The sequence below is a fragment of the Periplaneta americana genome, chromosome 5, assembly GCF_040183065.1.
Source record: "Periplaneta americana isolate PAMFEO1 chromosome 5, P.americana_PAMFEO1_priV1, whole genome shotgun sequence".
In the NCBI taxonomy this organism is placed as follows: Eukaryota; Metazoa; Arthropoda; class Insecta; order Blattodea; family Blattidae; genus Periplaneta; species Periplaneta americana.
In genome coordinates, this window is record NC_091121.1 from 153,987,051 (window position 1) to 154,009,046 (window position 21,996).

Here is a 21,996-nt window from a genome sequence, read left to right on the forward strand (position 1 = left end):
CTGTTATTTTTGTATAAAGTTACTTCTTAACAACAGTAAAGTTCTTTTGTGACTTTCGTGACAAAAGTTTAATGTATTAAGTAATTATGTATGTATGAACACTTGCTTTTGTAGTCATAGCATTCCCATTATCGGAGTTCTCTACTTATATTTATTCAGTAATGAGTATACAATAGCGAAGCTGTGATAATACTGGTAGTAATAGTAATAGCTAGGGCTAGGATTTTGATGAAATTGCATCTTTTTTTCTAGTAAGCCAGAAACATAGCTGCTTTAGTATTTATATGTTATGTGATAAACTGAGTGTTTTAAGACATTTGTTAGGGCATTTTTTTTATTTTTTGCCTTTTTCAACTCATAAGAGCATCTTCTGTTTTATTCGGTCATTTTTTTAGGCATTTTCATTTAATTTTGGCCATAAATCCTCATTATTAATGTAAAATAATGTTTATTTCCTTTGATATTTTCTTTACATATTTTGTCCATTAATATCCATTATTTTGTATAATATTTTAATCGTTTTTCTACATAAATATTGCAATTTTAACGTAGTACACCTCTACGTAATGGGTCAGTCCAACCACCCCTTCAATATAGACTTCTCTATACCTGCTAATTCCGGATAAGAGTGGCTTTGTGGTAGACTATATGGAAACTAAAAGCAAAGTAAATCCATGGTGCTACAGCCAGCCGACTGCTGACCTCACATCCACATGCCGACGCAGAGGTGAACGATCATGGAAACTACATCAGGTAAAATAATTAAAGTGTACTACTTAGAAAAAATTATGTAAAATTTAATTTAATTACTAGTCTAAATATTTAGTACAAAACCTCTTTTCCTACTAAGCCAATTATGTAAGATCAATTTTAGGGCATTTTTAAGGGCATTTTTTTTTTTTACATTTTTAGGTCATAAATGCATTGTTTTTAGGACATTTTTTCATGATTTATAGGTCATCAAAATCCTAGCCATAGTAATAGCAGTATTAGTTTTAGTGACGAGCGAAATGTGTGTATTTTCATAATGTTTCCGAAGTAGGTTGGGTTAGGTTAGGTTAGGGTACGGTGGCTACGAGCGAGTTAGGACGACCCTTTGCACGTCGGCCATACTGAGGCTTATTGTGCACACCGACGTGTATGGGATGAATGAGGATGGGGGTGTACCAGCCCACCGGCCGCATGTGACCCCTCATCCGCTCACCCAATGGGTGCCTCCTACTCTTCCCCGCTCTAAGTTCATACCGCCAGGTGACCAAGCAGCCCAGGATCCATTCCAACGGCTCTTCCAAGGTGTCGAAACGCCCTTGGAAGTGCTCTTAAAGAATGAATCCTGGCAGAGATATTGCGAAAGGCTGGGAACGGTTGTAGAGAGGACGCCCCTTCCCGTAAGCGAATGAAGACATGCGTCTTGACATGAATATGACTATTGAATGAGATGAAAAAGATGAATGATATGATATGAAAATCTAAATTCATTTTCTACACGGGAGGGGAAGGGAAAATGGACATTGGCAATGAAAATTCCAACAGGAATTTTCCTAAGTAATTGTGGAAAACCACGGAAAAACCACAGTCAGGTTGGTCTGTCCGGGAATCGAAACATGGACCTCCCGAATGCGAGTCCCATGCGATACGCAACAGCCAACTCGCTCGGTTTTCCGAAGCATGTTTTTGCAATATGACAATACATACTTTACACTTCGTATAATGAGAAAACATTTAAAAATAAACCAAGCGTTACTGATACAGATTAGAATGATTGTGTTTGCCGGTGCAGTGATAATGAGCATTGGATTACGCAAACACGTCAGTGTTATACTGTTTAAATATGCAGCCCGAGTGTCCGTCGACCAAGCCAACTTACCTAATTAGCATTACAAAGCAACCTGATTCGAAAACGCCAGGCGGGCAAGTCTATAAACAAGGCAAGAACCGTGTTCACTAGCTACGAAACTGCGTGAGGCGCATTTCACGAGAGGCGTTCTTCACAACATTAAATTGCAGGATCTTGTGACTTCTGAACAATAACACTGATAGCAGAAGGTCAAGTCTATTAGGCTATATGCAGTTAACTATGTAGTTCATCAAATGAATCCTCTAGATTCAAAACCCACTAAAGACCATTTTGTTCACAATTGATTTATGCCCACATATTGCTTGCTAAAAATTAATTCTAATGATTTATATAATTTGAATTCAAAAAGTCATTAAATTAAAAGAAAATCGTTTGTTAAAAGTCACTGTTAGGTTGAAAATTCCCTTTATTTGCCACCAGTTACTGTTAAAATTCTTCATTTTGTGAAAGTGGATATAGGGGATTTTGAATCTATAGGATTCAAATGTACTTTTCATAGTAAGCTTCATGGCTTGGACTGAAAACCTGTTCCATCTCCAATTAAAAGAGACCTTTTTGCCTTCCTTTTCCTTCTTTCTTCCCTTGCCTTGTTTTCGCTTGTTTTTTCTCTTCCTTTCCTTCCACTTCTCTTTTCTTTTCACTTTCTTTTTTCTTTATTTCCTTCTTTCTTTCTGTATGTGTTAATTTTCTTTCTTTTTGCATGTCTTTATTTCTGTTTTCTTTGTTTATTTATTTTTATGTATTTATTTTTTCTTTCTTTCTGTATGTCTTTATTTCTTTTTTCTTTCTTTCTTTATTTTTATTTATGTCTTTTTTCTTTCTTTTTTCTTCCTTTCTGTATGTCTTCTTTCTTTTTTCTTACTTTATTTATTTATTTCTATTTATTTCTTTTTTCTATCTTTCTGTATGTCTTTATTTCTTTTTCTTTCTCTCTTTATTTATTTTTATTTATTACTTTTTTCTTTCTTTTTTCTTTCTTTCTGTATGTCTTTATTTTTTCTTTCTTTGTTTATTTATTTTTATTTATTTCTTTTTTCTTTCTATTTTCTTCATTTCTTTCAGTATGTCTTTATTTCTTTTTACTTTCTTTCTTTATTTCTATTTATTCTTTCTTTCTTTATTTTTATTTATTCTTTCTTTTTTCCTCCTATCTTTCTTTCTTTCCTTCTTTATTTTTATTTATTTTTTTTCTTTATTCTTTATTTCTGTATGACTTTATTTCTTTTTCTTTCTTTCTTTATTTTTACTTATTTATTTTTTCTTTCTTTATTTTTATTTATTTACTTTTTCTTTCTTTTTCTTTCTTTCTGTATGTCCATTTCTGTTTTCTTTCTTTTTCTTTCTTTCTGTATGTCTATTTCTTTTTTCTTTATTTATTTATTTTTTCTGTTTTTCTTTCTTTCTATATGCCTTTATTCTTTCTTCTTTCCTTATTTCTTTATGTCTTTATTTTTCTTTATTTCTTTAGTTATATATTTATTTTTTCTTTCTTTTTTCTTTATTTATTTCTTTTTTCTTTATTTCTTTCTTTCTGTATGTCTTTATTTCTTTTTTCTTTCTTTCTTTATTTTTATTTATTTATTCTTCTTCTTTCATTCATTCATTCATTCTTTCTTTCTTTCTTTCTTTGTCTTCATTTCTTTTTTATTTATTTATTTATTTTTCTTTCGTTTTCATTCTTTCTTTCTTCCTTCCTTTTTATTTCTTTGCTCTAGTACTTTCTCATTTCCGCTTACCCTTCAATTTTTTTTCTTCACTTAATTTTATTTATTTTCCTTATCATTTCTCTTTGTTTACCTTTTTTAACTTGATAAGCTTCTTTAGTTTTCTTTGAATTTTTATTCTTCATTTTATTTGCACTTATTTTCTTTTCCTTCATTTTCTCTTTTTCCTTCTTAGATATTTTACTCTTGTCAAGGTTGGGTCTTATGCCAAATACCATCTCCCTGTCAATAATAATCCATCGACGCTATTTGATACGGCGTCGTTAAATAACCAAATAAAACATAATCTCATTAGACATATTTTCCATTTTAGATTTAAGAGCTTCATTCCCCATGAAATCCATTTTATTGGCCTGTAACTTATTCCGTTCTCTTTAGTTCACAGCCATAAACAAGATGCTCTGAACTCTGTATGTATGTATTTATTCACACTGCAGGGGGTATATACCCGGTGGCAGTGGTAACTTATTACACTCAATAATGACAATAATAAACTTATTAATTAAAAATACAATTAATAATAATACTAATAATTAATACTGACAATAATTAATAATAATAATAATAATAATAATAATAATAATAATAACAACAACAACAGGGAATATACCAAATTAAATGAAACGATCACTTAAAATAACATTTGGAATAAATCTCATGATCTTAATTCCCTTCTTGATCTGTTTGCTCTACTACAGTATTGAGTTTAATGTTGAAAAAGCGTTTTACCTTGTTTTACTACTAGTTAGTTTATATCAATACCGTAAATATGATTACTGAGAGTAGGGCCTAACCCCTAAATATTCACAACTCTCCATTTGTACATTAACATCACTTTCTAGTGTTATAGATCTAATGTCTTGATTTCCTTTACATGTGAATCATATCTTAGCAAATCGGACAAGGTTTTGACCTTATGTTTTCAAAATTATACGCCTTCTAACGGTAAATAAAAGATACTCGTACACTTTTGCTGGGACCAAATTTCATTGTTTTGGAATTTATATGAGTACAACCAGGAAATTCTCGAAAAAGCGCGCGCACTGACACAAAAATGTTCGTTTCTCCCATTATGTTTATCAAGATTAATCTCAATTAGAAGGTTAAAAATCATGCTTTTAGCTTGCATATTCACTTTTTAGGCCTATTCATGTCTATTATCCGTACATTAATTCCTAAATAAATTCTCAATAGAAACAGAGTTTTAGGAACAGACGTAAACTTAAAATTCTAGGCATTACATGTGTGTTTGTACCATCAATCCATAATATTTGGAACAATTGATCTACTTGAATGCAGCCGAATCACAAGTGTCAAATGCTTATCGCTTAGCTGTAATCTGTGGCTGATTTCACGCATTTTTAGAACAGAGAAAACTTGCTCACATAAGTACGTCGTACCAAACATAGCCTATTTTTGCTGCATGCCTATGCAGACATGGAAAACGATCAGGTGAGATATATAATAGAATGTACCCGTAGTTATGTCTTCAGTTATTTTGAACTTCACCTCAAGAAAGCTGCCACATTTGAGATCCATTAATTCCATTTGAAGCGTGGAGATAACTGTGACACATATCAACGGAAAATGGGAACATGAATATTTGAAAATTCAACTGGAGGGGTTCTATTTCACTGAATCGTTCCTCAAATGCCTTATCTAAGTTAGTCAAAGACTCCACAAATGCAGCATATTGTGAATCCGTAACATTAGACACAAATTTGCTTAGGTTTGGAAAATGAGGCAAATTGCGTTCTTGCATTTGTTGTGTCCACAAATTAAGTTTCATTCGAAATGCTTTAATTTTATTGAACAAATCAATAACCAGGAGATATTTACCTTGCAAGGAAATATTTAGGTCATATAAATGATTTGTCACGTCAGGAAAGCCAAGTCTACAAGCCAAGAAGGGTCGAACAGCTGGGGAAAAGCTCGAACTAGCGCGCTGTTACGTCATCACAGCGTAATGCACCTTGCCCTGCCCTAGCTCCACGTTGTATATGCACTGAGTCCAGGTTGCCCTCTGTGATTACGACTGGATTGGGTTATAAGTAGTACCTAAAGGCGCGTATGTGAGCTCTGAGAACATTAGCTGCAATGACCCCACTGAGTCTTTCCTCGTAACAGATATTTTCCTAATTTAAATACCACAGATCTTTGCAGTCTCATAGAATCTGTAGATAATTATCCTTTACGGTGCCATAAATCCACCACAGAGAACCCCAACATTATTCAGGAAACGATGCAAAGAATATTCATCGCTTTTAAAGGCTGTATTCCGAATCTCAGCGCTGAGCAATTAGCTGGCACTACAGTGTTCCGAATTTTAGTAATGACGTCATTGATGCTCCAGCGCTGTAGCAGCGCTTCCATCAGCTTGCAGAGGTAGTCATCAGTGAATCTGATTGGTATTTGTATCATGGTGATGTGTTCTGCTGTATTGTTTGTAATGAGCATCATGTAAAAAAATATATGTTAATGGCCTATGAACGAACATGTCAAGGGACCAGTTATTACTACTGGTTCAAGAAATACATTGTTTCTGCTCTCTTTTCTTTGAGCGATATGACAGTATGAAAATGTCGCAAAATCATTCTAGCTTAGCACATAAAACAACTTGTACAGCCGCTATGATAGCTATTGAACCTTCCAGCAGTTTTGTTTCTATTTCGCTGCAGCGTGACGTCATTGATATCCACTGGACTGGTGAGATTCGGAATACGCTGAAAGCCACCGCAGTTAACAATGGAATGAGCACATTTAACCAATGACCATCGATGACTAACACTAAAGTACATTGAGGAAATACAGCAGAATTCAACATTCAAAACTGTACTGTACCAAGAATTAAAATGGTCACGATAAAAATAGAATTACTGGAAACCGTCCAATAAATTTACACAAACGTTGATAACATCCAGATTGTGATACACCTTCAAGACAAGGAGAGAGAAATGTCGCCAAGATAAATTACATACATCGCCACGCCTTGGTAGACATGCCCGCGAAGCACAAAGGCATGATAAGTTGCATATCGAACACGGCGCTAATGTGTTCATGCTCGCAAATGGAGAGTGCTGAGGATGATTGACTTACCCCATGGCCTCCCGTCCTCTCCAGTAGTGTGGGTACAGCTTCAACTACGAGGTGTACAATCACATTTGTACTTCTTTCTTACCTGCAACAAAAATAAAATACAGTGTCATGAACATGATATAAGGCTCTCGCTGCACATTTTACATGTTGCACAACAATTCGGCTACCAATGATGTAACTTATCATAGTTCGATGTCCTGGAAATACAATTCAAAGAATTAATAAAAATGAAACCATTTAACGTGCATCCAAACATGTAACTTTTTTTTTACATTGGAGTAAAACGTATTTTATAATTTCAAAAGAGACCTCACTTCATTTTTTTTTAATTGAAGAGCTTTAAAGAAATGTACGCAAAGAATATTGCAAACATTCGCACTATAGGTGTTTGTTATTCGTACAGTAGAAGGGGCAAGACCTGTCCTGTTACCTTATCATGTGTCGTGGCTATGTCATCAATGAGAAAGGAGGGGGAAAATAGATTTTAGTCTGTTTTAGTTTGTACTGTGATGAATTTACTTACGACACTAGTGCTTTTGATCAGTATTTCAGCATTGACATTTCTTTCGTTTCCATAGGAACTAGATTACATGTGGGTATATCAACTTACGATGTGTATCAACAATATGCGTAAGTACTAAACTTAGTTACATCGTGCAAAAAATTAATTAATTAATTAATTTATTTATTTATTTATTTATTTATTTATTTATTTATTCATTTATTTATTCATTCACCCTACCCCATTATCTCCTGGCCAAGTTGCATAAGTGGTGCCTTGCTGGTATCATTTGTTTCAGACCTGTCTTCGGACAGTTGACTAAACCACAACATTCATTCATTCATTTACTCTGATGGAGTTAAGGCCATCAGGCCTTCTCTTCCACATCACCAGAAATGCAATACAAGAAAAAGTGTATATTATGATGCAATATTAATCTACTGTAATAACAGAATGAATATGACACAAAAAGAACAGCTGAACATACAAGTAGAAATTGAAAATAATAAAAAAAAATTAATCTAACATATTAAGTGATGCAAAAAAAAATAAAAACAAAAAGTAAAAACATATACAACAAACAGACACAAAATAACAGCGACACTCAGCATCATTGTTATTAACCAAAGAAAAAAAGCTGTTCTAGTATCCTGGCACATAGACAAGAGAAAGGGATAATCTAACAAAAGGAAATTATTGCTAAAATACTAAAGATAAAAACTTCGGCATAAATCTAGCAACTTCTCAGAAACGGATTTCGTGAGATGAAACACACTTTTCTAGTTTACTTTTAAACTGTGACAGTGTACGGCAATCTCTCACGTCATTAGGTAATGAATTCCAGAGGAAAATTTACAGGAAAAGATCCCACTACATCAGTTGTGTGGAAAAAATCTCTCTCCAGCAGGAAGTGAAACGTCTTTTCTTCCGCAAGCTCTGTACGTGTACCCCTTTCTTGTGACTGTCCAGTGATATCATAAAAACTGTACACATTTGCCATTCGGATCACAAGATGACAGAACAACGTTACTTGTGATTGTGATAAACATAATGACGATGATAAAATATGAAGTATTTTCACCCTTTAATTTCTAACACAGTATTAATAATAGAACTTATTATTCACTATGACGCATCATCACATTTCGTGCTCGTAACGTCACCCTAACAGGCGTTTGCATTACAAGAAATCTAGATGACACGAACTCTCTCTACTGTTCGTGATGATACCATAATCATTTCCGTAAGCGAAATTACACGTCAAAATGGATATTAATAGTTAATTTCTCATGTATTACCAAGCAACGCGTAATCTACATTTAAAGGGAATTTAGTAATAAAGGTTACAATACACATAATAAAAATGTAAATAATATATCCTTAAAATTCGATCACATAATGTTAATAATTGTTATTAAAGAATACTTAACCTATTCAGACATTGTGAAGTTGAAATACTCGTAGATGAATATCGATTATTGCAATAAAGAAATTCGATGTTATTATTCAGTAATGCCAATTGCGAAATACAGGTTTAACAATGTTAATTACATGTACTGCACTTTTCTCTTATTATTATAACAAATACATTTTCATTATCTGCTGAAATCATAATTTAATTTAACAGTAACAGTGGGGACAGGTATATATGCTTATGTATTCACAGCGAGACATGTTGCTACACAGTGAAGCCATCTCTGTATAGATAGACCTAATTAAAACACGAATTTTATTACGCCATACGGAAGGCAGTTTGATGAAAAGACCTTATTATTACTATGCAAGGTCACTGGGTTTGATATGCGATGATGTTACATAAATTTGAACATCTGACTTTCTATTAATTGTTTCATTTCATTCACAAAATACAAATTTTATAGGCTACTTATAGGTTATGTTACCTGTGGAAGCAGGACCAATGTGAGCTGTCTCTTATTTCGACCGTTACAATCAGTGCTACATGAAAGCATTTTTTATAGCTCGACAAACGCATTCTCGGTGTAGTGTGTAACGGAACTAAAGCTGCATCTACACAGTTCAATATTCCAATCGCGTAAGCGTGCAATCTGGGAAGAATATTGAAATAATCAAGTTTAAAAGGTACGTTTTACATGGTGCGCCGTTTTGAACGTCGTCTTCACTGCGTAAATATATTAATTAATATTAAATATCAATCTTGCATTCATTCCTTTAAAGCTGAAAGAAAAGTTTAACCGTGTAGTTGCATCTTATTGTATTCATGATCGTCAATTCACGGGGAAACAGTTGGCGACAACGATTAAACAAAAGAACGACCATGCGATAAATTGATAGCGATAAATCTAGCTGCAAAAATTATCGCAAAGTCTGACTGTGATTGGTTGGAATTCAAAATTTCATTACACTTCATTGGTCGAAAATGGAATGACGTCATATAAACGAAATAGTCAATGTAATTCAATATCTCCCATTTAAACATGAAAACAATTTAAAATTAAAGAGTGAATATTAATATCTTGTTTTTGTTTGGACAACTGTCCGAATACAGGTTTGAAACTCATAAGTGACGTCAATAAGACATCATTCCTGAGGCAACAAAGTCAGAAGATAATGCGGTAGGGTGGCCAATTCCTTTCCCCTCCATTGCATACATCCTGATAGTAACGTATTGCACTAATTAGACTTCAAATAGGCCTATTTAAGCCTAAAAATGTCCTTCATCAACTAACGTGTCCAACATATGTATAACTGGAGGACATAGAGAAGAACCTTTTTCGAAACATGGGTGGGGTGATAGTAAGAGGAATAAGAAAAAAGTGCATAAGATTGGCTGATGATATGCCGTTGTTAGCAGAAGAGGATATGATACTAGAGCTAAATGACAGCTGTGAGCAGCATGGGATGAAAACAAATGCAAATAAGACAAAGACCATGGTTGTCGGAAGAAAAATAATGAAGGTAGACGTGCGAATTCGAAATGAGGCAGTGGAACAAGTGGACAGCTTCAAATACTTGGGTGTACTATAAGCAGTAACATTAGCTGCAGCCAGGAAGTCAGAAAGAGGATAGCAATGGCAAAGGAAGCTTTTAATAGGAAAGGAGCATTCTTTGTGGACCTTTGGAAAAAGAACTAAGAAAGAGGCTAATGAAGTGCTTTTTGTGGAATGTGGCATTGCACGGGGCAGATACAATGACATTGCGACAAGTGAAGACAAACAACTAGAAGCATTTGAAATGTGGATATGGGCAAGAATGGATAGACAGAATAAGAAATGAAGCTATGCTAGAAAGAATGGGTGAAGAAAGAATAATGCTGAAATTGATCAGAAAGATAAAAATAAATTGGCTGGATCATTTGCTATGAACAAACCGCCTACTGAAGAACGCACTGAAAGGAATGGTGAACAAGAGAAAATATCAGATAACAGATTAGATCGAGATATATGGATAGTAATCCTATGCCATTGGGTATAAAACTATGAATGAATAAAGCCTATAGATATGAACACTATGGGAATGTATTTGTTACATGTTTACATGTTTTTCGCATTTGCGTATCCATGTAGTATATTTGGAATATTGCTCTTGCTGTTCTCAAAATCGAAACAGGTGTATTTTCTCGGAATCTGGGATAGTGTTTCAAATTCCGGGACAATCTCGCCGAAACCTGCCCGCGGGGCAATCCTAATGACGATAGATTCCTATTTAGAGCAGGGATAAAGAAGCGAGTGCTAATAGCAGCATAACAAAACATTTATAGACCGTAGGCAGTTAGAAGATATAGTCTGCCTAGACAATTTCAATATAGTATCAGACGTTTATGAAATCGTAAACAAATACAGCTGCATCCATCCTCTTAAAATAAAGTTTATACAACTAAAACTGAGGTATAAATTAATACACCTGAAAGAAAAACTAAAATAAATATCCATACGCATCCAAATGCACAATAAAACAAATTATTAACAAAACAATAACAATCCAGAAATTGAAATACATTCGAATACATCATGATTATTTTTATTTTCCACTCCTTATAATATTATTATTTCTGATCATACCTTACTCCTTACTGCCCTGATAATGGAGCCTGTAGTAATTAGTACAGAAACGTTGGAATGTTAAATTTCAGGATATGGAGGAATGCCCAAATCCTATTTTGACAACATTCGCCGTGAAAGGCTAAAACCGCATAGATACTGCTTAATCTGTAACGAAATATTAGAACTTACAAAAGAAAACATTCGATAACGATACTGCAACAAAAATAATGTTATAACAACTGCACTACTATTCTTTAGGGGTCCTCTTCTTTCTTTGCCCTGTAGAACTAGCTATTCCATCTACCTTCCAACTTCTATCTTCCTATCCCCTCCAATAGACTAGGCATTTAAATATCGCAGTTTTAAATGTAATTTTCTCACGTAACACCTTCTTTAGTACAGGGATTATACAGTATTTATTATTATTTATCGCACGCCAGTATATTCCATTGTTGTTCGAAAGCAGAAAGACAGGATAAGAACCCCAGCTATGAATCCTATCTGAGGTGACAAAACAGATAATCTTTAGAGTGACTTGAACCATACATTGCCGTCAAACATTCCCAGAATCCCCATTGTAACACGAACAAGAGCTTACTCGCATCTCAGAGTCTTCCCAAAACTTCCCCAGTGAAAGCATATAGTTTTTACATCCATGTCTCGCCTTCATCTTATTTTTTACTCTTTACTTCAACTTTTTATATTTTATTTTCAATCTCTGCCCTCTTAGTTCCCCCCTTTTCTTAAATAGCTTTTTTAAACGTCTCATTCCATGTTCAGCCTCGTCTTCTCCATTACCCCTTTGTCATAAACCACCCGTCTCACCCCTCTTCTCAGTCTTTATCTCGGGATGTCTCGTCACAACTGCTACATTATTTTCTTAAACCATAGCAAAACATTTACCACTGTCTCAACTTTGTTTTATGGCAGAAAATTCCTCTGACAAAGAGAACTGTGCTTCAAAAACTATGTGAAAGGACTGTGAGGCCTGGCCACGAGAACGGAAGGTGGGGTTCGACCACAAAAGATAGTCCAATTCTCCCGGGATAATTTCTGGAGCTTTGTCAACTGTTTTTGGACGGGATAACTTGAGAAATCTTAAGACGGTAATGAGTCCTAGTGCCTGCTCTTAATCATGTGATAATGATCTTCTGCCTGGTGACATTAATAAGAACTTCTGAAACTTTATACAAGTTTTCAGTCTAAGAGCAGAGGAGTGAAAAAAACTATGCGCATTAAAAGTTCAGAATTAATAATAATCACAGGTAGAATGCATATTTTGTACACAGAGTCGTCAAAATTTACCAAGCAAACTAACCAGTGTGTGAACTCTTGTGTATATGAGGGGTCTAGAGCACAAGGGATATGAGTGACATAAATCTAATGTTGAGAAAAATGAGATTAAAGTCAAGTGATAATGGAAAATTGTACGTAAAATCTACGATGTCTGTTTTGTGCTTAAATATTTAGCTTTGGTCTTATGAAGTAGTTCAATGCAAATTTTGAGCAAATATTGAAATTAAGATATTAAAAATAACCGTTTCATAATAAGATGTTGGAGTAGAGTCGTCGGCAATTCGGAAGGCGGTAGTCTGCTAGCGATTGCGTCGAGAGAGACAGATAGAGAGAGCAAGGTAACATATAACATTGCCACATCGTTCTTCACGCGCACGTGCAAAACAAATAGCGCAGGAGAGAATTTAAATTATCAAAAGACAATAATGACCTTAGCCGTTGATTACTGTAAGCATGACACTAACAATATTCTTTGCATGTTTCTCAAACCCACACCACATGCTTCTGCAGTCGTTTCTTGCGCGTTGGCAAAGTTGCAGTCAGCATCAAGATGGTCGGCAGCGTTCTGATCGTCAACGTTTTAAAAATAATTAAACACCTTAAACACTATTTTCCGCGCCTGCCTGTGCAATACTTGTCTTTTTACAGTCTCTTCTTCCATTTATTTACCTTACATACACACAGTAAATGTTAGTTTTACTTATTCAATGTATTGAAACACTCACACGTGAACAAACGAACTCGGGAAGTACTTGTTATAGACTGATTCAGATTGGTTCTACTGTACAAGCTTGTGACGTCACATACCAGAAATGCTACGGCGCATATAGCAGCTGACCGCCTTCCGAAATGCCTCTTGTCTAGTACCTCAAGAGACCGTCTGATCTGAACCGAAAATACGAGTAACGTAGTAAGTGGATTGGACGTGGTAAATCAGTTAGTTGGCCTGCTCGTTCTCCAGACATTACTCCACTTTTTGGGAGGGGTGCTCAAGGATGCTGTATATCTAAATGTTCCAATATCACCATAGGACATACAGCAACGTGTTACTGGTACCTGTACATCCATTTGGTAGGCATCACTACGACGATCTAGGGCAACATTCATCCAGTCCGGAAACGGACTGCAATCATGTGACATCCTAATGGAAAGAATGGAACACAATGAATATAACTGCAACATATCCTTGTGCTCCAAACCAAAGAACTGACTAGTGAAGCAGTTTTTCTTTACACCTCTATTATTCAGTACCTATTTGAGTAACACACATAACACTTGTGCACTGAATGAAGGGGAATTTTAGCTTCACATTCCTATGCTTAACTCAAATATTTTGAAAAATGCACTTATACCCCTTGTGCTTTAAATACCTCATATCTGGTCCTCATCCTTAATTTACTTCCTGTGATATTACCATTGACATCCTACCATTTTTCTCGGTCGATTCTGACCATTCTGTATTTCAATATTCTTTCCATTTATTTGAAGATCGTGCGAAAGTGTTCTTATAGTTTCAGTCATAAACTGAGACATTTGATTTTACAATAAAATTATTAAACGGATGTTCCACAAAAAGCAAAGAGAAGAAGAAGAGAATTTTATAAGTGACATCGCTGGTGGCTGACTTCGCAATAGAAACGGACATCAGCGAAGATTTCATAGAGGAACTTACAAGTACCACTAGGCTATATAGTAGTCTATATTGAATATGCAATGAGTAAGTGAAACAACGAAAGAGATATGATACAGCAAATTAAATAAATTAAATATAAAATACGCCTTCCGCAAGTACAAAACTGTAATATATAATGTTAAAGTTCTACACAGAAACGTGATGCCAAAAGAAAATTTGAAAACTGTTTATATTATTTTATAAAACTGTTATGGTTGGTTGTATTTTTAACATTATCTCTGGTATTCCGGAATTACTCGTTTATACATTTACACACGGTCAGCGACATAATGCGTACATACAAGAATATACAGGATGATTCACGAGGATTATGGTCCTTTACGGAGCTTATTTCCGAAGACATTCTGAACAAGAAACTCATATAAACATTTGTCCTAATCTCAACATTTTCAGAATTGCACTAATTTGAACTTGTTTGTAAAATATCATTATTCTTTAGTTTTAAAGGTAAAATAATATTACAGATAAAGAATGAAATACTCAGGCGTATCATTAGCTAGTATTCTGAAGCTAAAAATGTGTTGTGAATTCCATAGTTGCTTCGTACAGAATTTATTTCGATTTTTTAACTACAAAATTATATTTTCTTACGCATTTATCACAAAATTGTTACAAATCACGTCACTCTTGTAAATTCTTTAAGATTGTACATTAGGATGCATAATTAAACTGTAAAGAATCAAGTTCCTAAAGTCGTATGATTTGTAACAATTTTTTGATAAGTGTTTAAGAATGATGTAATTTTTAGTTAAAAATTGAAAAATAAAATCTGTGTAAAATAATTAACAACAGATTTTTGGCTTCAGAACACTAGGCAAATGACACTTCTGAATAGTTCATTCTCTATTTGTAATATTTGTTTATCTTTAAAACTAAAGAAAAAAGGTATTTTTCAAAGAACTTCAAATTAGTGTAACTTTGAAAATATTGAGATTAGGACAAAAGTTTATATGATTTTTGCTCAGAATTTCTTCCGAAATAAGCTCCGTAAGGGAAGGCAAATCCTCGTGATTCATTCTGTATAGAGCGTAAGAGAGAATGATACGTGTGAAATTAAGAAAGAAGAAATACGTCTGTAACTTGGGTAGGGCAAGAGAACAATACAGTGCGAAGAGGAATTGAAATGAGGAATAGCTTTTTTTAGACGTTTTACATAACAAAGAACAATTGTATCGTTTTATTGTGAGATGTATTGGTGATAAAAGTCAAAGTAAAGATTAACAATCTAAATAAAAATCCAGTTGGCTTGGGTAAACCAGAAAGGGAAATAACAGAACGCGACTGATATTGTGTAGGACGGTGTGAGTTGCGGTGCAAAATATAGTGCCAACGAAAGTAACCAAAATAATGCATTCTGTAAAACTGCATCACATTTTTCTGCCCTGATTTGTATCTTCTAAGACTAAGAACGGAGATTAACGGTTATCTCTGCCATCTATTCAGGAAGTAATAACTAAAGAAGCCAAACTTACACGAACAAATTATCCATCACTATTGATTAGTAGGGGTCAGGTAAATAGTAATTTATATATCTTCTCACCATTCGTGAGCTGCCACAAGGGACAAAGAGTACTTAACCATAGAAAGTTTTACAAGTTCATGAAAAACCATTGATTTTGTTTCAACAATGAAATTCCTACAAATAATTCCCTGCAAATAATTTTTTTTAAGATTAGTGAAAATATACCTATTTTTAGAAAGGTAAGTGTTAAAAAAAGTAAAGAATGCTACTGAACTTAGTTTGATTTCGAATATAGGTGATTCTTCAGGAGAGCAATTGACCCTTTTAATGCAGATAAGGTTACAATCGTAATAATAGATGTAGGTATTCGAAGCCTCTTAAACACATCTTTCATGAAGAGAGTAGCGGTACCTCTTGCTCCAACCAGAAGTCCGATTACTTCAAGCTCTTTTAGCTAGTATTTTTTGAGGTAATAGGAAATGGTAGGATTGTAGATATTCTTTTTTTCATTATACACTTCTGCTGGCTGTTCCTCATCCGTTTCGAAACGCACAGTGGGATCAATTATGTATCCAGATCTTGTAGATTCCTTGAAAGCTATTATATCTGTGCGCCGTGTACTGCCAGTGACGGAGAGACCATGTAATTCTTCAAAGGTGTTGTAATCGGCATCTTTAAGGGCAGTGGCTATAATTGATCGTACTTGGTGGTGTCTAGCGTTTCGCAGAGCTTCGCCGTGCGGACAGGATCCCAGGACGTGTGCAAGAGTTTCAACCTCGTTGTGGCAATGCCTACAACGGTTGTCCTGAGATTTTCCCGGCACAGCACGTCCTTCAGCAACATTTCCAACCATTTTAATGCCATCGCGCCATTCGCTGTTGGAGAGTCCTTCGTGTTTAGAAATCCATTTGTTGGCACCAGGATATTGTTTAAATAAAACTACGCCTTTCCCTTTCTGTGGATGACGACACCAAATATCAAATTCTCTCTGGTGTGACTATCGCCATGGCGTTGTTACAAGGAAAAGCCTCACCGTGTCTCCACAAAACATACCCGTATTCTTGCCTTGCTTTATTCCTTCTGAAAAGTAATTAGCGTGCTGCGCCATCAACGCTTCAAATTTGATGCAGAAAAACAGACCGTTGTTTGAGGAGCGGCGAGTCCGACCTCAGAGAAGTCATTACGACGCATCTGTACGACACAACGAGCGATTCATTTCTGGCACGGCATAAGCCAGAGCAGGTGCTCCGCCCCGAGAGAGGATAGCCATGAATATTACTCTTTCTTTGTGATACTGCCCGTCATTTGCTGCACAGATATAGTTACTCATTTTAAATACACGGGTGAACCTGGTAATTTATTGGATCTCACATCTGTTACATTTGTACTGTTGTGATTATCTGTTATTATATGTTCTTATTTATTTAAGACATCTAAGCTCCGCGAGTGGCATAGAATGTAGTACGATAGTACAATTACGTAATATAACTTTTTAATGTAAGAAAATCTGCCTTTATATACATAAGTATTGCTTTCTATCCACACACCTGTGTTTCCTTCCTCTCATATTGTCTTTCGTCTATAATTTGTTTTTTTTCCTTTCCTGTAACACTTCTTGTCTTCTCTTGTTCTTCACATATATATTTCTTTACCTTTAAGGATATATATACACACAGAGTGTTTCCGAATTGGTGTTACAAACTTTCAGGGATGATGGCGAAAGGTACATGTATCTATTTGAGATAAGGAACCATGGTCCGGAAATGACTGAGTCGAAAGTTATAAGCAAAACAGTGCTGCTTATGATTAGGTTTTTCTCCGGAGCGGTTGTTTGTGCGCTTTCAATCGGAGACCTCCGGTTACCTCCGATTGATGCCGCGCAGGTTGTATATGTGCTGTGGCGCAGACATAAATTTTCCGCTGAGCATTCCTTTAATCGGATCAGGTAGTGATTGGAGTCCGCTGACGTCCGCGTATCTTTTAGAATAAGTGTGTAATTTTTTGTTGTTTATTTTCTCTTTTTTATTTACCTCTCTCTCTCTCTCTCTCTTTCTTCGGCTCTTCTTTTCTTCTTGTTTTGCCTGAAGTACTATGTTAGCTGATAGATTTTTTTTCTAGTTTTGAAATTCATAGTATATGTGGAAAGGCATATTAGTTTTATGTCATTTATCAAATTAATAACATTAAATTTAATTGAAAACTAACGCAGAAGTAAAGCTTTTCAGTAGCTAATGTAAACATTTATAATTTTCCTGGAAACACTCGTTTATTCACAAACAGTTTTTGTCAATTATTATTCTAATCGGTTTAGTTTAACGTAAAATACATATATTAAGGGAGTTTCAAAATGGAACAAAAGAAACATATGGTATCAATGGGTTAAGGTTTACTGTCCAAAATAATTTATTAAGATTATTTACCAGACAGGATTGTGATCATTGTGTTAAAGGATGTCAGTATTTGAACTGTCTCTTCTAAAACTCGTCACTCTTCCTCTGTAATAAAAAATATAAGCGGATATCAACTTAATTATATTATTACCCCACGTTTCTTTAGTTTCAGAATGAAACTCAAAATTTTAATCTGATAACTCAAGTTGCCTTTTAAATATTCCATAATAATTATGTGTGATTTTTATTGCCTCGAAAGTTACGTTTTATAGAAATTTCAAGACTTCTTTTTCTAGACTGTGGACCTTTGGAACAATAGCACTAAAGCAGTTAAAAAAATTCGTATCAAATGTTTTGCGAAATTTTAAAACTACGAAAACGATGATATCACTAATTAACCGTCAATGTGTATCTGAATGTTAATAATTTATTTTTGACAGCAAGTACGAGTACCACAACCGCGGCTCTTAATGTTAGCCTAAATACTTACATACCTACATTTTAAAATTTAGACCTACTCAGAGAATCTATCTAATGGCTTTTCTGGCAATACAATCACCAACTCATATTTCATTTCAAGTAAGAGGCTCATCACTGAAGTTTGGAGTTTCATCTCGTAACAATATGCTGTATCAATCTTGGAGGGTCCTTTTTTGCTGAAATTATTCTGCTTTTCAGTTTTTCATTCGCAATGTTACTCTGTCTGCACACAAAACCACGAAATTATTTATTAGAACTTTTATATATAAATCAAAGTAAACACGCTTTTTAAAAGAGTTCAAAAGTGTTTTGAATGGTTGAATTTACTTACTTAGTTTCTTCAAGTTCGCGATTGTGCGATCGCTTCAAATGGTCTAACAAATTCAAAGTACCACCACCCTTAGAGTAAATTCGCCGACAAAGTTCACAGCGTGCGACTTTATTATTATCATCGCCAACTAAATTAAAGAATTTCCATGGGACGGATATACGATTTGGTGCCATTTTATTCCACTCACAACTACTCTCAGTCCATACGCGTCGGTCGTCCTTGAGCTCTACGTTCTCCACCTTCGCTTCGCTCCGAACCACCGCATCCCTCCGTATGTTCCCTGTTCCACCTACGATGGTACCGGAGATACAGGTGGAGAGCTTTATTCGTAATCTCCGATTCCTCCGCGGTAGTAGTCAATCCTATGAGCAGCACTAAAGCAAAACTAGTTGTGTGGAAATGGAATTGTAATTTGGCACCACGTGCCCTCCTTCCCTTAACTTTTGAACAGTCGTGGAAAAATGGTATGGGCCGGATGTCTCCTACATGGGTACCTGGCCCGATACAATCTGTGAACTTGTCTACTGTTCCCATTGGCTCATCCGTATTCGAAAATCACGTCTGCTTATTCGGCTCTCGTGTACTTCTCCATTTCACTAGGACTGATCGACTGGACACTGCAACCTTTTGTACAGATATAGTACTTCCAAGATCTATGTTACATTTTCAGTCACTGCAAATCAATATTATTAACTACAAACAGAAAAAAAAAACATCAACAAGAGTAAGCAATGTGCAAAGAAGAATAATAATCTATTTCATAAAGCAAGAAAAAGCTTTTTAAGTTGCGTGGAAACCAGTGTAAGTCCCGCGTAAGACATATGTATGTATCTGTGTGTTTTCACTGCAATAAACTGTCTTGTGTCAGATCGAGACACCACATACTGGAACGTGTAATCTTAAAGACAAAAAACGTTCTAGAAACTGAGAAAGTATTCAATTCCTGTGGGTGTAGATGATTACGACATTTGTGATGAGTAAATACAAAGCACAACTCATTGTATGAAGCGCTTATTCATGCAGCTGAGTTTGGGTGGTACTGTAATTGAAGAGGAGGATTCCCAAGTGCCCTAAGTCAGAGTTTTATTTTAGATTTTAACTGAACGTGGTTTCAGAAGTATTGTTTCATCCTCTATCAAAGGAACATCAACTCATGTTCTATAATACTATAAATCATTACATACATACATACATACACACATACATACACACACACATACATACATACATACATACATACATACATACATACATACATACATACATACATACATACATACATATTCTGCCCATGCGCAGATCTTTCACTGCAAACCCAGCATTCTCCAATATTTCCTACTTTCTGCCTTCTTCTTAGTCTCCGCATATGATTTACATATCTTATTGTCGTCTATCATTTGATATCTTCTTCTGCCCAGAACTCTTGTCCCCTTCATCATTCCTTCCAGTGCATTCCTTCCATTAGGCAGTTTCTTCTCAGCCAGTGACCCAACCAATTCCTTTTTCTCTTTCTGATCAGTTTCAGCATTATTCTTTCTTAACCCACTCTTTCCAGCATAACTTAATTTCTTGTTCTGTCTGTCCACTTCACGCGCTCTATTCTTCTCCATATTCACATTTCAAATGCTTCTGTTCTTTGCTCTTCATTTCGTCGTAATTCCATGTTTCTGCTCCATACAATGCCACACTCCATTCAAAGTACTTCACTAGTCTCTTCCTTAGTTCTTTCTCCAGAAATACGCAGAAGATGCTCCTTTTTCTATTAAAAGCTTCCTTTGCCATTGCTATCCTCCTTTTGACTTCCTTGCTGCAGCTCATGTTAGTGGTTATAGTACATTCCAAGTGTTTGAAGCTGTGCACTTGCTCTACAGTCTCTGCAAGTTTACCTTCTTTATTTTTCTTGCGACAACCATGGTCTTCGTCTTGATTGCATTTATCTTCATCCCATACTGCTCACAGCTGTCATTTAGTTCCTGTAGCATATCCCTTAGTATCGTCTCCTCTTCTACTAGCCGCCATATCATCAGCAAATCGTATGCACTTTATTTTTCTTCTTCTTCTTTACCCCTCCCATGTTCTGGAAACAGTTCTTCACATAGAGTGAAGTGCTTAAATTGTTGTCAGTTGCTTTGTACAGATTTTGTTTTGTAATTTTTAACTAAAAATGACATCATTCTTATGCACTTATCACAAAAATTGTTACAAATCATACGACTTTAGGAACTTGATTCTTTACAGTTTAAATATGCATCCTAATGTACAGTCTTGAAGAATTTACAACAATTGTAATTGTAACAATAATTGTGATAAATACGTAAGAAAATGTTATTTTTTTAGTTAAAAATCGAAACAAGAAAAATTATTTACGAAGCAACTATGGAATTCACAACACATTTTTAACTTCAGAATATTATCTAATTAAAGAAATTATACTCCTGAATAGTTCATTCTTTATCTGTATTATTCTTTTACCCTTAAAACTCAAGAATAATGGTATTTTACTAACAACTTCAAATTAGTGTAACTCTGAAAATATTGGGATTAGTACAAATGTTTATATCACATTTTTTGCTCAGAATGTCTTCGTAAATAAGGTCCGTAAGGAACGTTAAATCCTCGGGAATCACCCTGTATATTAGTGTAAACTTTTTCAGCGATTGATTAAAGAGTTTGTGAATTTCTAGGATCATTTGTGGACATCACATAAGCTATATCGTTATTATTTAATCTAGTTTAAAAATGTAATAATTCTGTCACATCATAGTGTCACAAATCAGATATTTGTTTTCTTTGAGTATTATGGTTCGCTAGGCCGGGCTATTATGTCCTTTAATATTTGAGGAGAAAAATTCGCTCCGGCGCCGGGGGTCGAATCCGGGTCCTTGGTTCTACGTACCAAGCACTCTGACCACTGAGCTACGCCGAATTCAATCCGCAGCACCGGATCGAATCTTCCTCCTTCAATGTTTCCCTTTGTGGCCTGACTCCAAGTTAGGCATATATGTTGACGTATATGTCTAGTGTCAACTGCCATTATACTAGGAGCGCACTCAGTTGAGTGACTTATTTGGCCGGGATTTCGCAGTTATAATGCACTGCTAGCTATGAGAATATTATGTATTTATTAATTTGTTCTACAGAA

The 21,996-nt window shown here is 35.0% G+C and overlaps 1 protein-coding gene across 1 annotated transcript in view; it reads right to left on the reverse strand.

Annotated features, from left to right (window-relative positions):
• Positions 1-3,072: 3,072 nt before the first annotated feature.
• Positions 3,073-21,996, reverse strand: part of LOC138700221 (uncharacterized) — a 389,790-nt gene continuing 370,866 nt past the window's right edge. Inside the window, exon 2 of the mRNA XM_069826685.1 lies at positions 3,073-6,760. Coding sequence (XP_069682786.1) covers positions 6,757-6,760 — 4 coding nt within the window. The 3' untranslated portion in view covers positions 3,073-6,756. The remainder of the gene's footprint in view (positions 6,761-21,996) is intronic.